The sequence below is a fragment of the Microtus pennsylvanicus genome, chromosome 10, assembly GCF_037038515.1.
Source record: "Microtus pennsylvanicus isolate mMicPen1 chromosome 10, mMicPen1.hap1, whole genome shotgun sequence".
Lineage (NCBI taxonomy): Eukaryota > Metazoa > Chordata > Mammalia > Rodentia > Cricetidae > Microtus > Microtus pennsylvanicus.
The window spans coordinates 55587575-55607865 of NC_134588.1; the positions used below are offsets into that span (position 1 = coordinate 55587575).

General features: G+C 37.4%; 1 protein-coding gene across 10 annotated transcripts in view; it reads right to left on the reverse strand.

Annotated features, from left to right (window-relative positions):
* Prrc2c (proline rich coiled-coil 2C) overlaps positions 1 to 20291 on the reverse strand; it is a 71934-nt gene that overhangs the window by 18242 nt on the left and 33401 nt on the right. For all 10 annotated transcript variants that reach the window (XM_075988424.1, XM_075988429.1, XM_075988425.1 and 7 more), the window contains exons 12-23: positions 19113 to 19689; positions 18282 to 18451; positions 17630 to 17888; positions 16514 to 16721; positions 13054 to 15300; positions 10885 to 11093; positions 7731 to 7885; positions 6323 to 7139; positions 5745 to 5830; positions 2446 to 2634; positions 2073 to 2324; positions 909 to 1001 (exon numbers count right to left, since the gene is read on the reverse strand). In XM_075988424.1, the coding sequence (XP_075844539.1) occupies positions 909 to 1001; positions 2073 to 2324; positions 2446 to 2634; positions 5745 to 5830; positions 6323 to 7139; positions 7731 to 7885; positions 10885 to 11093; positions 13054 to 15300; positions 16514 to 16721; positions 17630 to 17888; positions 18282 to 18451; positions 19113 to 19689 (5262 nt within the window). The remainder of the gene's footprint in view (positions 1 to 908; positions 1002 to 2072; positions 2325 to 2445; positions 2635 to 5744; positions 5831 to 6322; positions 7140 to 7730; positions 7886 to 10884; positions 11094 to 13053; positions 15301 to 16513; positions 16722 to 17629; positions 17889 to 18281; positions 18452 to 19112; positions 19690 to 20291) is intronic.

A 20291-nucleotide genomic window follows, 5' to 3' on the forward strand; every position in this document is an offset into this window, starting at 1 on the left:
CTCAATATCAAGTATAATTCATTCCACTCTATTCCTTTTCCTCAGTTATATAGTGGAAGTGTTTTGATTTGACTATAACTTTAATTAACTGACCCCTAATGTAGCTCACCTTTCTAAAATTCCACATACTTGATGCTAGAGGGACGAATAGACAGCATGAGGGAAAAATATAAGACAAAAATCAAGATTTTTATACTGAAAATGATAAAGTCCTTTTGAAGAAATTTTTAACTGTAGCTATAAAAGTATTTTTTGAAAGAACAATCAACATTTAAATGTTATATCGCTCGATTACTATAAAAGTTTATATTTAAAAGGGAGATCAGATGACCGGATTTTTTCCTTTATTTATTCTCAAAAGCGAGGATCATACAAGAAACTTTTTAAATGCCCAAAATCATGCTGTGCATGTGACCACAGCAAGTTACTTAATATATTTAGACTATTTTTCACCTATACTGACTTAAAATATCCAATTGGGAATACATATGTATACATTAAAGTTCAATTTTCACGAAAGGACTGCTGGCAAAGCTTATTCTTTGGAAAAAAGACCTTAAATGAGTATGGCTTCATTGCATCATTAAAGAAAAGAAGTATCATTGTGAACAAAATTACCCAACCAAATAAAATTAACTGTAGTATATAAAAGAAAGCCCCCCCCCCCCCCCCAAAACAAAAAACAAAAAATCAAGCCTTCAGAAAGCTGTTAACTTTTGGGGATGGGAGAGCCTAATTTTGATTTTAGTAGGTATATTTACTACAGTGCTCATAAACACAAACTTACTATCAACTCATCCCTGTTAAGAGTCAAATGTTGGCCATGACAACGTATATAAGACAAGAAGAGTATCAGATGACAGCCAGTTTTCTATGCAAACCTGTCAAATCTCTGACTGGTTACTTACATTATTAACCAAAGTATCCTCCATCTTTGCATTATTAGTAGCCACAGTGTTCGGTAGAGAAGAAGAAGGTGTAGTATAGTCTGTTACAGACTCCTGTGGAGGAGTGACAAAAAGAAGTTCTTTTAAAGTCAGATTTATAGGTCACCTTTCGACAATCTAATAGAACAGAGAAAAGCTGTTTTGGAAGGAAAGAGATCATAAAACTTTATGCCCTAAAATTTCAATCCACTAACAGTAGGCTAACAAGTGACAACATCTCAATTGCTGATAAACTTCTGCACATACTCAAAACATATTTCACAACACTAAGTAGGAAGCTATCAACAGGATTAAATATTTCTGTGAATTATTATTTATTATCAAGAATAATCTTAAGTCTGACAATTAAAAAAAGAAAACTCAAAACATTAACATAAAAATATCACACCTTCCTTCTTTTTCAAACAATATATGCCCCAGATGAATTCAAGTATCTGATTCCAGTCACTTCCCATAATTTGCCTTTACAGGCACATCTAGTTACATACTGAGCCTGCAGACATGTGGATAGTCAAGTCTTTCACATAAAATGTTACATACAGTATATTTATGCAAACTACCATCTTCTCTACATTACTAACATGTAATATTCTGCCATCAGATGTAAAGAGTTTAAAAAGACAAAAAAAAAAAAAAGCAAAAAAACAAACAAGCAAAAATCTCTAATAACAACAGTAACTACCCCCTATATTTTAGAAATAGTATTTTTGATCCAGATTTGAGTTCATGGATCCTGAACTCACAGACATAAGACAGCTGATTGTATTTTAAAAGATATATATACCTTTCATTCAATGTGGAAACCAAAAGCAAGTCAGTATTTTTAGTGTTCAATCACAGAAACAGTGATTTGTTCCAAGTGTGTCCCACTGTTAAATTTAGAATTATAAGGCAAGATAAAGCTATACCAGACAGAGACATTTTTGAAATGCTTAAAATCTCAAGGGAAAGAATTCTGATCTTATAATTTTCTAGTTAAGCTATTCAAAAAAATGAACTTCTACTAAAATGTAGCATTTTGTAAGATATTTATATAAAAGCATACCACAAAATATGCTATAGAACAAGCAGCATAAACCAATGCTCGGCATAAAAATGCACATTATTGATTTTCCCATTGCATACCTTTGCATCAGTGCCATATTCTGCTGATGACACTGAGATCATTGCTCCTATTTCAGCAGACATTTCTGAGACTGCTTTGGTTTCTTTTGCTGCTCCAGGGTCTGTGTTTCTGACCCCAGCTGGGCTGGGTTTCTCTTGTCCTTCTGGCTCAGCCTGTTGGGCATCTTTCACTTTTTTATTTTTTAATGATCGTTCCTTTCCAATGGGACCAGGTTTATGTTCTTTGTTTTCTACCAGACTCAAATCTGGAAGCTAAAGTCAATGGTTATGACAAAATACATTATAATGAAAGATTTATTGAAAATTAAGTTCAATTTTGAAACAATTTTCTTTGTCCATTTCAGAATCATATCTTCCTTACAATAATACTCACCTTCTGAGCTTTAATAGGCCCTGCACGTGGCTGTTTCTGACGCTGTTCTTTAGGTTCAGGAGCTTTGTCGGTTGGTTTTTCTGAAAGCACAGGAACCACCTCATTTTCATTCCCATTTGAAGCTGGAGCACCAAACTGAATTGTGTCAATTCCAATTTCAACACCATTCTCTTGACCATTTCTTGTTCCCTAAAATAAGATAATGTTTTAACATTTGGTATATTATAATAAACGAAGTTCAGACCTGATTGAAATACATATACAGTGCCACATAAATACCAAGATAGAAGCTTGGTTTAAGTTTCTACATATTAACTGAGAATAGAAGATTTCAGTTTAAATGTTCAAAGTCCTAAATCTGTGATCATGAGAAAAATCAACAAAAGCTTCAAGTTATTTCATTAGCACAACATATGCAAAAAAATCAACAAATGTCAAAGGTATAAATGGAAAAGAAAGACATTAATTATCAGTATCAACAATTTCTTAGAAGTCTGCTTTGAGAGAAAACCTTAAATAAAAAAATAAAGTACTATGTGAATGTGAGATGGAATACATACCCATGGAATCAAGTCACTAATTAAAAAGCTAATTTTCTGGACAGGACACATTCTTTGTGCTAGGCAGTATCATTTAGATTCTCTTGGATAAAATAAAGGACCAAAAAATTGGATAGGGGACATTAAGAAAAGCTAAGACAGCATTAAACGAATGGCCATTTAAGAATGGTAGAGAAAATTCCTGAGCAAAACATACTAGAAAGGAAAACTACCAATAGAAAGTGTTTCAGAAAAAATTACTGAACTTAGTGTGGATAATTATATTATGCATGTCAAATGACATTTCTTCACTAAAGTCACTTTTAAGCCTAGCCAAAATTGACAATTTAGAACAAAATTTTATTTTAGTAAACACTGAAATTTCTATAGAAGTGTTCTTCAGCCAGTTTTAAAAGAGAATGACACAGCAATTTATAACTGAAAATGACTAATGATGTAGAAAATAGTTAGATCTCATATGCAGTTAAATGAAGAGAATGGCCAACAGTAACTACTAGAGAAAGCCAATTTTAAGAGTACTCTATAAATCGTGTGTGAAGGAACAGTAACTTTTGTTCTCTAAGATAACCAAAGGGCTAAGCAAGTACCAGCTGGGCCTGACAGAGGGTTCAGGGGTTAAGGGCACTTACTCCTTGTGCAGATTGACCCAGGTCAGCAGGCTCCAAGATGCCAGGCACTACAGCTCTATGGTAGAGGATATTTCTGGCCTCTGGGTACCCACAGCAGCACACATACCCACACATACATTTTATTCTAATAGATGTTCATGCCAATGTCACCAGTGGCCTCTATATCATTGATTTCAACTTCAATTCAGCACATGTACCACTTGCTCTATCAGTAGCATCTGACACATTTAATTAACCTCCTCTTCTTTAAATCCTTCTTTCTCCTGGCTTTTCAGATGCTTCCCTCATTAGTTGGCATCTACACTTCCCACATTTCTCTGAGCTGGAAAGTCTCACTTATTTTTCATTTCTTTTTCTATTTTCTATCTTCATAATTCATTTTACCTTTCAAAGCTACTGATACGTTAATGACTTCCCAAACAAAATCTTCAAATCAGACTCAGTTCAGACTTACAGACTTAAGAGTTAACTAAATCGACATTTCCACTCATATCATGTATAATGATCTGTGTGTGGGCAGATATGTACACCTGAGTACCGGTGTCCATGGATGCCAGAGTTCCAGGTAACTTTGATCCATCCACCTGACGTGGGTGCTGGGAGTCAAATTTGGGTCTTATGCAAGAGCAGTTAAGCACTCTTAACACCTGTGCTCAGGCAATAACATCTTAGATATAGCTATATGAACTTCTTATTCTCACCACTAATCCTGATCCATTTGTAGCTGCTCATTTTAAACTGATGTGCATCTTTTTCTTTCTTTCTGTTCATACTAATAGCCTGGAGTTAATGGTTCTTTTCCTGACATTCTCCCTTTACCATGTTAGCTCAATGACCCTCAATGTCATTTCTCTGGCTTATCATTTGACTACTGTCAACTTTTTTAACTCCCTTGCCTCTTCACCCACACAAACAGTTCTTAACAGAACAATCTATAGTCATACCCTGCTGCTCCTCTGCATCCATGACACCCTAAAATGGCTCTCCACATCTTCCAAAGCCCCATAGCCTCTTGAACTCTGTTCTTTCTTTGTTCACTCCAGCATATGGACTTCTCTGACTACTCTGAATATACCAGATTTGTTTTTGACTCATGGCTTTCATAACTGCTATTCCCTGCACTGGTAACTGACTTCTTTTCCTCAGATATTTGAGTAGCCGACTCTTTATTTTCTCCAACTCTTTTTTTAAGATTTATTTATTTATTATGTATAAAGTATTCTGTCTGCATGTATGCCTGCACACCAGAAGAGGGCATCAGATCTCACTACAGATAGTTGTGAGCCACCATGTTGTTGCTGGGAATTGAACTCAGGACCTCTGGAAGAGCAGGCAATGCTCTTAACCTCTGACCCATCTCTCCAGCTCCCTCTTCTCCAACTCTTTATTCAAATGTCACACAAGTAGGAACTCCTGGCCACTTTCAACTACTTCCATATACTTTGAGAAAAATCCTTGTCTGTTCTCTTCATTAAACAGAACTATTGCTGATTTCTCCTTACACTATAATAAGACCCACGAGAACAAGCGTCTTTCAGTTCTATCTCAGTGCTAGTTTTGTAAACTCAGAAGAATGGTTAGCACATCAAAAAAGTACTTGCTAAACATTCATTCACTGAATAACCACTGATAAAAACACTATTTACCAATACTGCACATATGTAAGAAATGAGAGAACTTGTAAATTGTTATATTATATATGACTATAATGAAAGCCTGGAAAATAGTGACTGTATTATGTCCTATACCAGATACTTTTCTATCCTGTACTAGATATTTTTCTATCCTGTACCACATACTTTTCTGTCCTGTATAGTGACTATATTATGTCCTGTACCACATGTCTTTTCTGGATATCAGAATAAATGTCTAACCTTTAGCTAAAGGTGAAAAATAGCTTGTAAATATAGAGGACCAGTAGCATTAATATCACCTGGGTACTTAATAGAAATGTACTCAAAACCCAACCCAGACCTAATAGATCAGAAATTCTGAGTTTAATCTGTTTCAATGGCGCCCCCTAGATTTATCATGAGATACAATGAAGTTTGAGAAATTAGTTAAAAAACTTTCTAACTAACTCCATTAATGCCAGTAAGTCTATTCTCACCTCTGATGAAGATGCTGATCCAAATGATGTTAAGGGTTTATTCCATGCACTGACTGAAGGTGGCTGTGGTGGACTAATAGGACCCACTAAAAGGAAGTAAGAAAAATGTGACCATTAAAATTTAGATGTGAAAGTCTAATACACTCAACCCTTAGTTACAATGGTAGCCCGACAATAAAACAATTCTCTACACCATACACCATAAATACACTAAAAGCTTGAGTTTCCTACTGACTCAAGTCCCTTCAGATATATGCCCAGGAATGGAAGAGCTGAATCCTATGGCAATGAATACTATTTTAGTTTTTTGAAGAGCACGCATACTGACTTTCATATTGGCTGAGCTAACTGACCAGGTGTGTATAATGGTTTCCTGAAAATAGTCATTCTAACTAGGTATTGTTGTTAACTATGCTTATTATAGAAATAAACATTTCAAGAAAGGAACTAAGAAACAATTGCTCCTACTGCTTCATACTAGGAAAAAAGTTTTAGTTGAATTTTTAAATAAAATAGAGAACAAATGTGGGTATTTCTATATATTTTCCTACCCCATACTTCTCTGTTGCATTACTTACATTTTTTAGAGATGTCATTCAGCACAGCTGGAGCAGTCACTTTGTTATCCCATAATTCAGCTGTTAGAGAACCATGTGACTGTGGAGTCTGGATGGATTTTCCTGTGGCTACATAGTCTGTGCCATTAGATGTTTGAGCTGAAGGTAATCTAATTGAAGGTGGGGGCTGTTTTGAAGATGGTGTTGGAGGTGGAAGTGGACTCTGGACTGGTTTGTGGGTCTGTATCTGAGTCTGTACTGGCGTGGCTGGGGCTGGGGCAGTGGTTGCTGAAGAGGTTTGGGCAAGTGGAACTGAGGTTGCTGGGGCTGAGGCCGGGGCAGTTGGTGTTGAGACAGCTGGGGCTGAGACTACTGGGGTTGGAGAAGACGCTGAAGCTGGTGCTAGGGCTGAAGCAAGGATAGGAATTGAAGCTGAGGCAATGGGGACGGAGGCTGTAGTTGATGCGGAGGCAAGGATAGGAGTCGGAGCTGGAACTGAGACTTGGGGTGAGGAAGAGGCTGTGACTGAGGATGAAGTGGACACTGGAACAGTGGCTGAGGCTGGAGCCGGAGCCGGGCTTGAAGTTACAACTGGAGCTGGGGTGGAGGCTGCAACTAGAGTAGCGGCTGATGCCAGAACCGGAACTGCAGCTGGGGTGGAGGCTGGAACTGAAGGTGCGGGGGCTGTTAAAACTGCAGCTGAGGAGGAGACTGAAACTGGAGCTGAGGCTGGAGCTTGTGCTTGCTGAGTCCCTGTGGCTTGTTTTTTGGCAAACCTTGGAGGGAGTTTAGAAGTCTGACTTCTTCCTTTTTCATTTACATTTTTTTTGTTCCACACCTTAAAAAAAATGACAGAACCATTTTTTTTTGGTCAATAATATGTCTTAAGAAACAATGCACCATGCATGAAATTTCTACTTCCTATTTCTAACTTAGCTATTTATTTCAATTTCCAAAATTGGACACTGTCAGGGTACTAATAAGATTTAAAACTATAAGAAGTCAAGATGATAAAGAGAAACAAGACATATAGTTTTATATACAGGCTTACCCTCCACCCCCAAATCAGAAATACTCAACCAAGTTGGAAATTAATTTGACCTTCTTCCAAAAGACAAGAAGTCATTTTTGGATCACCGCACTATGCTCACTCAATTTCCAAGATAATTTAAAACCTACCATGGGACAAATTAGTAACACATAAGATTTACTGTTGGAAAAAGAGAGTCTGTTTTAAGGCAAAAAAGCTGTAGTAATTAATTCATTTTCAAATTACCTAAATTTTGGTTTAGAGTTCCCAGGGCTGAAGATAAAAATCACTCAACTCTTTAGTTTAAACACAAATGACTATGAATGGATAGAAACCCCGACCATTGATAACATGCTCTGAGGAACAAGCAAACTAGCAACAAAATGGTGAGCTTCAAACCTGTACAACTTGTTCTTCCTTCTTCCGGCGTTCCTCGTCCTGTAAACGCTTTTGCTGTTTTTTAGATACCACTTCAGTAAAGCCATCATCATTCAAATTTGACTGGGGGTCTTCAATTACAGTTACTTCAGGATGATCATCAATTATAACAACACCTGTAAGCATGAAAAAAGGTTTCAAAGAATTTTTGAGTATAACTTAATTCCTACCCTATAAGATGGCCCATGAAAACTAGCAAATTTCAAAACTATTTCACATTAATGAAAAAACCTCCGAAGATCAAAAAAAAAAGATTTAAAACAAGGTGTCATACAGCCCAATAGTCTCAAACTTGTACATCTGAGGCTGGCCTTGAATTCCAGACCGTCCTGCTTCTAACCTGTCAAGTGCTGAGAGTACACTGTTCTCAGTAGAACTTTTTTCCTTCTTATAATGTATAAAACACAAATACTAGTTAATTCATTTAAAAACAAAAGCAAATAAGAAGTATTCCAGTCTTTCAGCCTCAGAACTATGTAATGCTCTAAACAGTAGTAAATTTACTTCATATACATCTCACCATTCTAATAAGGGGGAATTAATAATTTTGTCTCTTAAAGGATAAAATAAGTTTATTTAGAAATTGGTAATTCCATATACTTTTAACTAATGATTATTCTGGCTGAAGTCATTACACTTTAGACAGTAGAGCAAATCTAAATCTGTTAAATAATGCTTCAAAGTGAGAAAAAAAATGTGACTTTAGGCTATAATGTACTGTAGGAATTTACAGAGTCTAACAATTACTTTTAGGTTTTAAAATTTTATGTACAGACCAAGGAAAAATGAATTAACAAATATTAAAACTGGCGTTTGTACGTGTCACATTATTTCAGATTGATTAAGAGTGCTCATCACAATTCTATTACTTATTGTTATTTTGAGACAAAGTCACATTGTGTGGGCCAACCAAGCCAACCTAGAACTTACTATGCAACCTGGAATTCTTCCCTCTCTACCTTAAAGCAAGTATGAGACACCAACCTAGACTAACATAATCCTAAACTCACTTCAGTTTTTCACTTAACGGGGCTCTAGCTGTGGGTCAAAAATTTAAGTGTAAAATTCCTTACTTCTTAAAGTTTAAATCCCATGCTATTCTAAATGATATGGTGAAGATGCACGTCATCGTACCTGATGCCTAAGTCATTCATTTGTACAGCTTATTGAGAATACCTGTCCATGAGCTACTTGGAAGCTGTTACCAGATCAATTAGAGGTACTGCAATGCTTCTGCTGTGTAACTTGTAATTAACAGTAGACCTATATATACTTCAGCTCTTCACTCGTCCACCTCACACCATCACAAAAAGGGTGAAGAAAGTACAAGGTATTTTGAGAGGAGAGAGAGGCAACATCTCATAACTTCTTACTATGTTCTGACTAGATGTAAGCAATAACTCACCCCAGTTCTGACAACTAAAACCGTCAAACGTCCCAGAGTGGAAAAATGACTCACATTGAGAATCTCTGCTCTAAAATACCAAGTTAAAATTCCTATACATGCGATCAAGATCATCTACTTCTTTATCATTTTTTCCCATATGAATTACAAATGCTAGCTTTCAAATTCATATTCAGTAAGTTTGTTAGACAAGTTTTTGCATTTCTATACAATTTCCTAATAGGGCAAACAGTCAAGGATCACACTGAGAACCACTGGCCTAGAAACTATTTTTTATTATTTATTTATTTTGTTTTTTGAGACAGGGTTTCTCTGTGGTTTTGGAGCCTGTCCTGGAACTAGCTCTGTAGACCAGGCTGGTCTCGAACTCACAGAGATCCGCCTGCCTCTGCCTCCCGAGTGCTGGGATTAAAGGCGTGCGCCACCACCGCCCGGCTTGGCCTAGAAATTATATCTGAGACCCAAGTCCAAACAAATCAGAGTTTAGTAAAAACAAATACAACAAAACTCCACACACAAAAAGAATCGAGAAAACACACACACATCTCATATAGGAATAACTAACTACCTATGCTAACCTTCCATTATTACTACCTCATTAAGAAATCTCGATTTTACTTACTGTTTAGCTTTGCTTTCATATGAATGAATGTCAAACCATATACTATTACAAGTAAAATCATATGGCTTGAGATAATTTATGCTAATTTCTCCATCCAATATTTTCTGATTGTTATCCACGATATTTGATACTTGTTCTATTGTAAGTTTCCCAATTTGCCTACAGTAACACTGTCTCCCATCATGTTATCCTCTGCTTTTATCTTAGAAACCAATTTTATTAAAGTTATCAATTACTATTTTGAGTTCAACTTAGAAACAGGAACTCCATTTGTACTTAGGCTGCAATTTCAACAGAGGGAGAGACACGATTACCCCTAAAAAATTATTTCACCACAGATATCTACGAAATGGCCTAACCCCAAATGTCCAGGAAACAGCCTAACTATAAAAGTTTTACCCTCCTCTGATTGGTTGGTACTAAGCCAGGGCAGAACCCCAAAGGCTCGCTAATAGGCTGGGGTCTGACACCCTGGAAAAGTCCCTAACTATACTACTCTATGTTGTTATGATTGGCTAAAGTTGCAACGTTGCCCCTTGCAGTTTTTTCCTTGAAATTGCTTGCTCTGCCTGCCTTATGGACATGTTTAGGGCTCCACACAGGCCACCTCTCTGAAATAGCAGCCCCTTTCAATAAGTTTTCTGTTTGCTCAAACATGGTCTTCCTGGTGGATTCTTCCTGAATTCCTGGACACTAACAACTGAGTTGACCATTTATTATTTTTTTCATTTTAAAAAGAAATGTTCAGAACAATTTTAGTTCTAATTCAAATCTTCACTGAGTGTTTTTCTGTGCTTTCTCATGCCTGTTTTGGAATTTTACTGGTTTGATCAATTTTAAGCCTCCCTCCGCGCCCCTTCTCCCCCCCCCCCCGCCGCCACAAAGAACAGTGAATCCTTCCTGGAGTATCATTAACAAAAATTGTACTCAATGTTCACAAAGTGTTAAAGGTGTTATTTTAGTTTAAGGAAAGCTAGAATTTCTCAGTCAGCTCTTATCTAACTTAAATGTCTAATACTTTCTTTCCTTATGTTTTCATAGTGTCTGCTTAAATTTACCAAGAAATAAATAAAGAATCTGAAACATACTTGCGTAATTGTTGAGATCAAACTGTGACAGAGCATCTACTTTTTCTTTTGTCTTCTTAGGACCTGGTTTGGTGTCTTCTCTCTTTTTCCCAGGAGCATCCTTGGAATTCTTCTGTCCGGCACCATTAGGTGCTCCTTCCTGGTGGTGTGCAGAGTTACCATTGGCAGGGTCCACACCAGCTGTGCCTGAGGACTGCTCATCAAATGGTCTAGAAAAAATAATTTGAGAGGATTTTCACAAACTTCAACAACAGAACAGTGCTCTTTCTTCCTGGTTGTTTGTGAAGTCATACCCAAGACACACTAGCACTGAGAAGACCCAGTCAGTCTCAGCAGTCTCTGAAGGTATAACTTCATTAAAACTGAGGACCCCAATACAGCAGGTCAGCTCTTTGAATTTCTCCCCCAATAATTCTAGAATTCTAATTAGCTCCAGGAAGTTATTGTGTTTATTTGCCAACATTTTATAAAGGAGCTACAACATGGATCTAGGGGAAAAAATCTGTCATCATATCACAATTAGATCCACTCCTAAAATGGGCAGCACATTAAAATAGGATTCTAAATGTCTATAGTATTTGGTATATATATTATATATCTTCAAGTTGAGATACTGATGTTTAAAGTAAAAACATCTTTAACTTAAAAACTCACTTCACAAGCCAAATACATTTCTAGTTTTTGCTCCCTAACAGAAAAATTCTGTTTATTTTTAAGAAATTCCAAGAAAAAACATAACATTAAAAAAAACTTATGGATTAATCTTCATATCAATCTATACAACTGCTCAAGATAAATGATTACTAAATGTCTGACATGACTTTCAACACTTAAAAAATTATTTCTTCAAAATGGGCCCTTCCAAACTCTGTTGCAACTACAATGATCCACTGATATTTCTGAAAGTTTAAAACTATCCACAGCTCAAAAATCAGATCAAAATTATAAGTATTATTACTTGAAATTCTAGTAATTCATTCTAGTCAAAGAATTATTTTGGCTTTTGTTATTGTTATCCTGGTATTTTGAACATTTAAAGTGAAATTTATACTGAGCTGAGCAGGTACTCAGAAAACATACTTGGTCCATTACTCTGGAATTTTAATTAGAAATACTAAGTACATGCAACTAAGCAACTGAGATCAGTGCAATAATGTACTGAATTCCTAATCAATGGTTTTGAAATTATTATGTGTACAGGTGTTTCGCCTGCATTTTTTCTGTACATGTGTGAATTGCCCAAGGAGGCCAGAAGAGGGTCACCCAGCTTGAGTTATAGGGGGTTGTCAGCTACCATATAGGTGCTGCAAATAAAACTCAGGTTCTCTGCAAGAGTAGTCAGAGCTCTGAACCACTGATTTTTCCACCACCACAAATACCTGGGAATTTGCCTAAGGAATGATTATTGTGTACTACATGCTACAATATCTCACACTCTGGTTTTTCTTCACATTATATCATTCGGCTTCTTAATACTGAAACCAATATTAACATTATAATCAACATTTTCATATTTAAAAGGGCAGCCGTAGCATACTTTAATCTTGGCTTTTTTCTTTTTTTGAAAGCAGTCTCTTATCTCCCGGTTGTCTTTGGACTGTCTAGTCAAGGACGACTTTGAAATTGTGATCCCCCTGAAATTCTTTAGTTGTGATCCTGAAAATTCTTTAAAAAATAAACAAATATCCAAATGCCATGGGACCCATGTTGGCCACCCAAGCATTGGTGGATAGGCAGAGATTTGCTTTCTCGGTCTCTCTGGTTGAATTATTCAGAAGGGAATATAATTAATGTGACAACTCAGTAAGGACTTTTGAGCAAACAGCACAGAGTGCCAGGATATATGTCTGTCACATATTCAAGTCTTAAAACACACCTTGAGAAATGAAAAGAAGAGAGCTACTCATTAGTATCAAGAGCACCACACAAATGAAGAAACTATATGTTCTTTTCTGGCTGTACAAGCATTTGCCCTTTATTAGATGTGACTTAGCATGTAAAGATTACTCACACACAGTAAGTCTTAATTCTCTCAAGCATAGAGAATAGCACTTGAGGAGTTCAATGTCTTGTTCCTGTACCTAGATTAGCCCCTTGTGCAACTTCCAACATTTCCTATTTTTCACCTTCATAAAGGTACAAGTTTTATATCTAAAACACAGTACTCACCCTCTCTTTCCACTTTTTGATGGTGGGCCATTTCTTCTTTCATTCCTAGGACCTGAGAAATTCCTTCCTGATTTGGGTGGGCCATTGTTGCCACGGCGATTCTGTCTATCAACTCCAGGCCTCTGACTAGAAAAACTTCTCTTTGCTATTTCCCTTTTGGGAGGCAAAACATTCTCTCCAGCTTTTACAACTGCTTGTGAACTCACATCAGCATTTTTTTTTTCATCCCTCTCACGCCTCTCATTAAAATCACTACTTTCAGAAGCCGTTTCCCATTCTTCATTTGCCTGATCTGAAGAGTTTTGATTAGACAAATCTGGTGTCTTATTTCCAGAAATGTCCCCAGGGGGATTTACTGGTTCTTGAACGACATTATTAACTGTGCCATTTGTGGGTACCAACACCTCACTTGTTTTTGAAGCAGCCTCTCTCTCTCTTAGCCGTCTAAATCGAGGCGGCTTATCTTGCCTTGGTGGTCGGGTAGGACGTTGCCTTCGCGGCCTCTCTCTAGCTGGGTCAAATTTTCGCTCAAATTTTGGAGGCCGTCTATCTGCGGGTATAGGCACAAACTGCTCGTGTCTTCTTGGTGGCTCTCCATCTTCAGGTTTAGGAGGTTCTGTTTGCCTTGGATTCCATTGATTGTCTCGATAAGCAGGTCTTCTTAAGGTGGCAGGACGTGATGGTCGGCCTCCAGGATCCCTTCCACCTCGTCTGAATGTTCCTCCTCTACCTCGCCTTGTAGGCTCCCCTTTAGGGAGGAAACCCGGTTTAGATTTATCTTCATCTCTTATATAAGGCTTTTCTAATGGCCTATTATCTATTCGGACATGATTTTCAGGCTTAAAAGATTGGGGTTTAATAGGTTTTTTGTTTTCAGGCCGTTCCTCTCTTTTGGGAAATTTGCCTTTGCTTAAACTATCCTTGTCACTTGCACTTTCATGAACTTCACTGTCTGTGTCAGTCTCCGAACCTCTCTGTCGCCTTCGTTTGGGAACAACCTCAAAATCGGAACTCTCACTTCGTGTTTCACTTTCTTCCCGTTGTCTGAGAGGTCCCGAAGGCCCATGTTCCACTCTTGGCTTACTGTCTCTATACTGAGGATAATCACGAGTATGCCCTCTACCTCCTCTGCCACGACCCCCATAAGAGCCTCTGTAACTTCGGCCTCTGGAGTAATATTCTCCTCTGCCTCTGCCTCTATATCCTTGGTCTGGAAACCATTCTCTATCTCTAGCGTCTTTCCAGTAGGTCCTAGAAGGTAAAGGGGATTCTTTTTTAACAGTTGGTCTAGAATCTGGTCGAGGTCGTTCTGCCCCAAGGTCTTTGTTCATGACTTTCTCAGGCTGCTTTTCTTCTTTGACTGTTGGCAGCCCAACATTTTGTTGGTTTCCAGTTTTAACTGCGGGTTCTACCTGGACACTAGCCACAGGTTCCAAAGGCTTCTCATTATCTGGAGATGGCTTCTGTGCCAAAACTGAAGTTTCTGTTGATGATAGTTTCTCTGGTTCTGGCTGAACTGGTGGTTGAACCAGTGACTGTGTCTGAGTTGGTGCTGGAGGTGGTGGGGGCAGAGGAAGATCTTTCTTTTCTGTTTTTTCTGTTTTAACAACTTTTTCAGTGACCTTTTCAACCTTTTCACCTTCTTTCTCCTTCCTCTGCTCCCGCTCCTCTTTCATATCTCTAAGCACAGGTTTCTTAATGGGACCCGACCTTCTCACAGGCCTATCATTACCTTCTTCTCTTCTGCTGGAGCTTGGTCTTGGACCCCAACGAGTTTCTGATTTAGATTTGTATATTTTCTCTGGTTTTGGTCCTTCAGAAGATCTCAGAAAACCATCTTTTCTTGACTTCTCCTCTGGCTTTTCCACAGTTTCTTTAGAATCAATACATCTGCTGGTAGCCTTAGGAATGCTGACAGAGGGCTCATTTCTTTGCTCCTCTGCCTTTTGAGCATGGTTAGACCCATGGGAAACACTTCTTTTGCGGGCAGGTTGACTTTCTAGTGCCGAGATCCTTTCTTCTGGAGGATTAGGTAAGCTCTTTTGATCAACTACTTCAAAACAAGCAGACTGATCATTTGTATCAGCATGGTGAGGTCTTACATCTTCTACTGATCTGCTTAAAAACTTTTGTCCTTCTGTTTCAGCTGAGTCTCTAACAACATCTGTTTTTGCATGAGTCTCCAGATGACTATGTTCCACAGAATAAGCAGCAGTAATTTGCTCATGGTCCAAAGCAGTTTCAGGCCTGTGATGATGAGAATTCACAGATATAACCAACAAAACAATCTTTCCCACATGTATGTGTGTATATATATATACATACACATACCCCACCCCCCACAACATTATTCCCACAATCCCCCAATTTTAAATTATAAAGAAGAAATATAAAACAAAGAACCCTAACCACAAAGAACACAGTTGTTCACAAACGGAATGCTTAGCAAAGAGAAGAACAGAGCAGGTCTATATAATGAGTGAATGATGAAAACAGGATATACAGACAGTATTACTCAGGGACAAATGAGGTGTGTGTAAAGTCATCAAACTCATTCAAGTAGAATATAGAATGAGGTTTAGTAGAGGATTCAAAGTAATCTGAAATGTAGAGATGATGGGGTTATTTCAGTCATGCAATATGAAGTTCTATAGCTCTTCTATAAAATGATGTAAATGCAGGCAGTAATACTGCCTTGTACAGTTATCTAATGGGTGTTACAATCTCAACTAAATAAAAAATGTTTATACCATGTAGATATGAATTTCTGATGCACCAAAACAATTTCCTAGCAAATATATGTCAGTAAGCCTATTCCAGTTAATTATGAATAACTATACAACATAATCATTAAACTATATCCCATAAAAGAAAACCCAACTCTCTGGCTGTAGATTATTAGCGTTACCACCAACTGCCCCACTATAAACTACTATTTATCTTTACCTTGTAGTCTAACATATTTTCTCTAACGACTGAAAATGTCTCATTTTTCATCACTACAGGAATTTTATCATCCCACTGGGTAGACTGTATAAGAAGGTAAACTTTATATATGATGTATGTAAAGAGTTGTTTTAAAACATCTCTACTAAGTCTAAGCATATAATTCAGCCCAACAAAAAGTAAAAGTATGTCCAAAGAAAAAAATGAAGCACATTAATAGGACATCAGATCATCTTTAAAAAAAAAATTTTTAGCATGTGTGTGTGACAGAAGATGGGAAGACCTTGTGTGGTGGTACAGCTGTATAAATCAAAAGACAATTTTTACCAATTGGTTCTCTACTTCCACCATATAGGTTCCAAGCATCAAAGACTGACCATGAATGAAGCCTAATGGCAAGCACCTTTGTCCCTGAGTAATATTGTTGGCCCCTAGACTGATCTTCAGAGACTATAAAGTTTTTTCTTAAGTACAATATTCTAATAATTCTCTAGTCACTTAAATAATTCATTACCTAGCATCTCCAGGTTCTTCAGCTGACTTGGGAGTAGCTGCCTGCTGAGGCTCGCCATGATACGGATCTGACCCCCACATCATTCGAGGCTCAGAAAGGGAAATTCCGTGATCTCTTGCAGACCGCGCTATATGTTCAAATGTCTCAGAACTATTTGGTGACCCTTCTATCTGTTCTCTTCTGATTAATGGCTTAGGAGGAATCATTCCTGTAAAAAAGTTCACACACACAAAATAATTACAGAGTATGGGAAACAAAACCATGATAAAAACACACAGACTGATTGCTGTTTAAAACTTTTTAGTAAGAACAAAACCCAGGGGGAAACACAATGGGCCCACTTTACTTTAAAGCAAAAAATTATGTATGTTAAAAACAGCTAAAAGAATCATACCAATAAGGCAACTTTTGGGAGAAAATTATTTCCCACAGAAAATTTTACTCATCCTATTTGCTTAATATCCTATTAAAATATGTAACCCAGCAGTCAAATACTGTATATTTAGTATCAAGGTGAGATTTAAATATAAACACACAAACGAAACCTTCAAGATAGCCCTGAGTGTACTATTCTGTGGCCCAAGCCTTTAGGGTCCTGAGATTAAGGGCATCTGCCACCATGCTTTGAATCAGAAATAATTTGAGATTAGCTTTTTAATCACTCCTAACTGTCCACAGTATCATTCTGATAATAGATTTATTTTAAAAGGACTAACTAACGTACTTTTGGCTAATCTACGAGGAAATTCGAGTGTTAAAAATGGTAAATGAAGGAACTCAAAGAAAGGGATACATATGCAGAGATAAAATTCAAATGCTGAAATATTTGGCCGAGTGAGAATATTAGTAAGATTTTAGCAAGAATAATTTCTATCTCAAAAATTTAAAATACATCTATAAAATGGAAAGAGCTAGCACTTTGTTCTTGTCAGACAGCTGGCACCAATGCCTACACTAAAAGCTATAACATTATGATAAAGACCTAGAGGTTCTAGGTCCTAATAGGTTTCTAATACTGAGGGAATTATGACAAAAAGAGTATGAAAGGATAAAAGCCAAAACAAAAAAATCAAAACAATACAAATAAAAACCCAAGACAAACCACTATCAACATACCAGGATGAATAGGTGGAATATCCATAGCAGGCCTTCCTGATATCATTCGAGGATCCATATAGGACTGCATCATGAGCCACCTTGGATCAAAACCCATAGAAGCCAAATGCTGAGGGTGGGGCTGCATTGGCTGATAAAGAGGCCTGTGTGGTGGAGGAGGGACTGAACCATTAGATGGTTGTGAAGGAACAGTTTGTGGAAGTACACCTTGCTGCTGCTGCTGCTGCTGTTGCTGCCACTGTTGTTGTTTCATCTGTTCCTGGATAAGAAAAATCACACATGTTTAAGGTTTCTACTTATGATCAATTAATACAATCATTTGTATTTGAAAACAATGGTGTTTTGTGATATTTAAAGACAAAGACAATTAGCACAGAGCTGGCAAAAGATTAAAAAAAATGTACTTTCTTATAATGGACATGAGCAACTCTTCATTTCCTAGAAGTGGAAGAGGTATATATAAATAAAACTTAAGATAAAGTGGCATTAAAAAGAAAGTCAAAGTAAAACCAATTCTCAACAAGTGTACTGAAAAAAAAAATAAGGAAAGTTTCTATGCTTAATGTTTCTGTTTTATTTAATTATCAGAAAACTGAACAATAGTATTTTCAATCACACGTAAGTGGTGAAGTATTTCTGATTTTACTATTACCTGCTGTCGCTGAAATCGTGGTGGCAATGACTTCTGAAACTGTTTGAAATAGCCAGATAATACAGCAGGTCGGGGCTGAGACCCTGATTCAGGTTCTACTTCCTGTGCCACTTGTGTGGTCTCCTTTTCACTGCGGTTGCTGTCCTGTCTAGTGAAAACTGGTTCCTCTTCTGCTCAAAGAAATAGTACAAGATAATCCTATCAAAACAGATTCTATGGACTTTACAGAGATCATAGATTCAAATCTTTCAATACACAAATATATTCATAATAAATACTCAGGTCCAAATACTTCCCATTTATTTCAATAAATATTAATGTGATACTAAATATATGCATGTTATGAGCCACATGAAAACCAAGTGACCTATATGTATTAAGAAAGCAGAGTCAAGTGAGGTAGTATACACCTTTAATCCCAGTCCTCAGGAGATAGAGGCAGATTTCTGAGTTTGAGGCCAGCCTGGTCTACACAGCAATTTTCAGGCCGGCTACCCTATCTAAACAAAAACCGATGTACCTCGCCCCAAATACTGAACTAATGGAAAGTGTAATGACCAAAACTAGTGCATCTGAACAAATATGAAGAACTCGGTGTAGATCACTCACTAGCTATGCTAAAAACAAACTTACAAGGGGGTGACTAGTATTCATGTCAGATATGAATGTTTTTTCCCCAAAGGAAAACCAGTTCCATATATTCTAGAGAATGCCATGTCACAAGTATATGCAAAAACCTGCTTCTAATCTCCACAAATAAAGATTGTGTTAATCTCCACAAATAAAGTAGAACAGATGAACTATTTATAAAATGTGGGCCAAATATCATACCTTTATTACAGCTGTTTTCACTTTCTTGTTTTTCTGTCACAGGCTCTAAAATGGGCTCTTGGGGTTCGACTTTTTCTTCTTTCTCCTTTTCCTTCAACTCACCCTCTTTCTCCTGTTCTCTCATCCTTTGCAATTCTTGTTCCTTTTCTCTCTGTTGTTCTAACTCTTTCTCTCGTTCCCTTTCCTTCTCCATTTCTTTCTGTTTTTCCTGCTCTTTCTCGAGCTCTCGTTCCCTTTCCTTCTCGCGTTCCTGTTCTTTTTCTTTTTCAAGTTCTTTCTCTCTTTCTCTCTCCTTCTCTCTCTCCCTTTCTCTGAGTTCCTCTGGAGATGGTTGTTTTTCTATGATACCAAGCTTCTCGTCTAGCTGTTTCAATTTCTCTGCACACGCTGCCTTCCTCTGTTCCTCCATTCGTCTCTCTTCCTCCTCACGCCGTTTACGAGCACGCTCCACTGCTGCAGATATTTCAGATTGTTGTTTCCGTCTTTGCTTCCAGATCTCATCATTATCAGGTACTTGAGGCTTTGAAGGAAAAGGGCCTTGTCTTCCAGGTAACTGTCGATCTGGAGGTGGGGGATGCTGAAAGACCAAAATTCCAAACAAAGACGAGAATTCAATTTTTGGACTAACTTTTTAAAATATCTCTTTGTGTGTGCATATATGTACATTTGGCGGTCAGAGAACAACCTGTGGGAATCAGTTCTCTTATTATTCTATTAAACGGATTCCCCAGAGTACTCAGGTTATCAAGCTTGGCAGAAAGCACCTTTATCCACCGAGCCATCTCATTTATCCTGATAACTTTTTTTGACCAATGTTAGTTGCCATAAATATGGAGAGGTGGAAAGGGTCCATTGAGAGAGAAAAAAGAAATTAATTCTCCTGCCAAAGCATATACATTAAAATAAAAAGAAATAGGGTCAGCAAGATGAACTACAGGACAAGAAACAAGATGGAAGGGATGGCTATCAAAGAAATCGCCCTAAGTAAATTCTCAAAACTCAGTCTGGGAAGAGAGATAACAGATTCCAGAAGACAATAGAGAGTTAGAGGAGCATGTGAGTGATAGGATTTTCATGGATGCTTTCAAATGATGACTAAAAAGCTTAACAACATAGCTGGAAACCTGCAAAGATAGGATGAGGAAAAGCACATGAAGGGCTAAAAATATAAAGAAACAA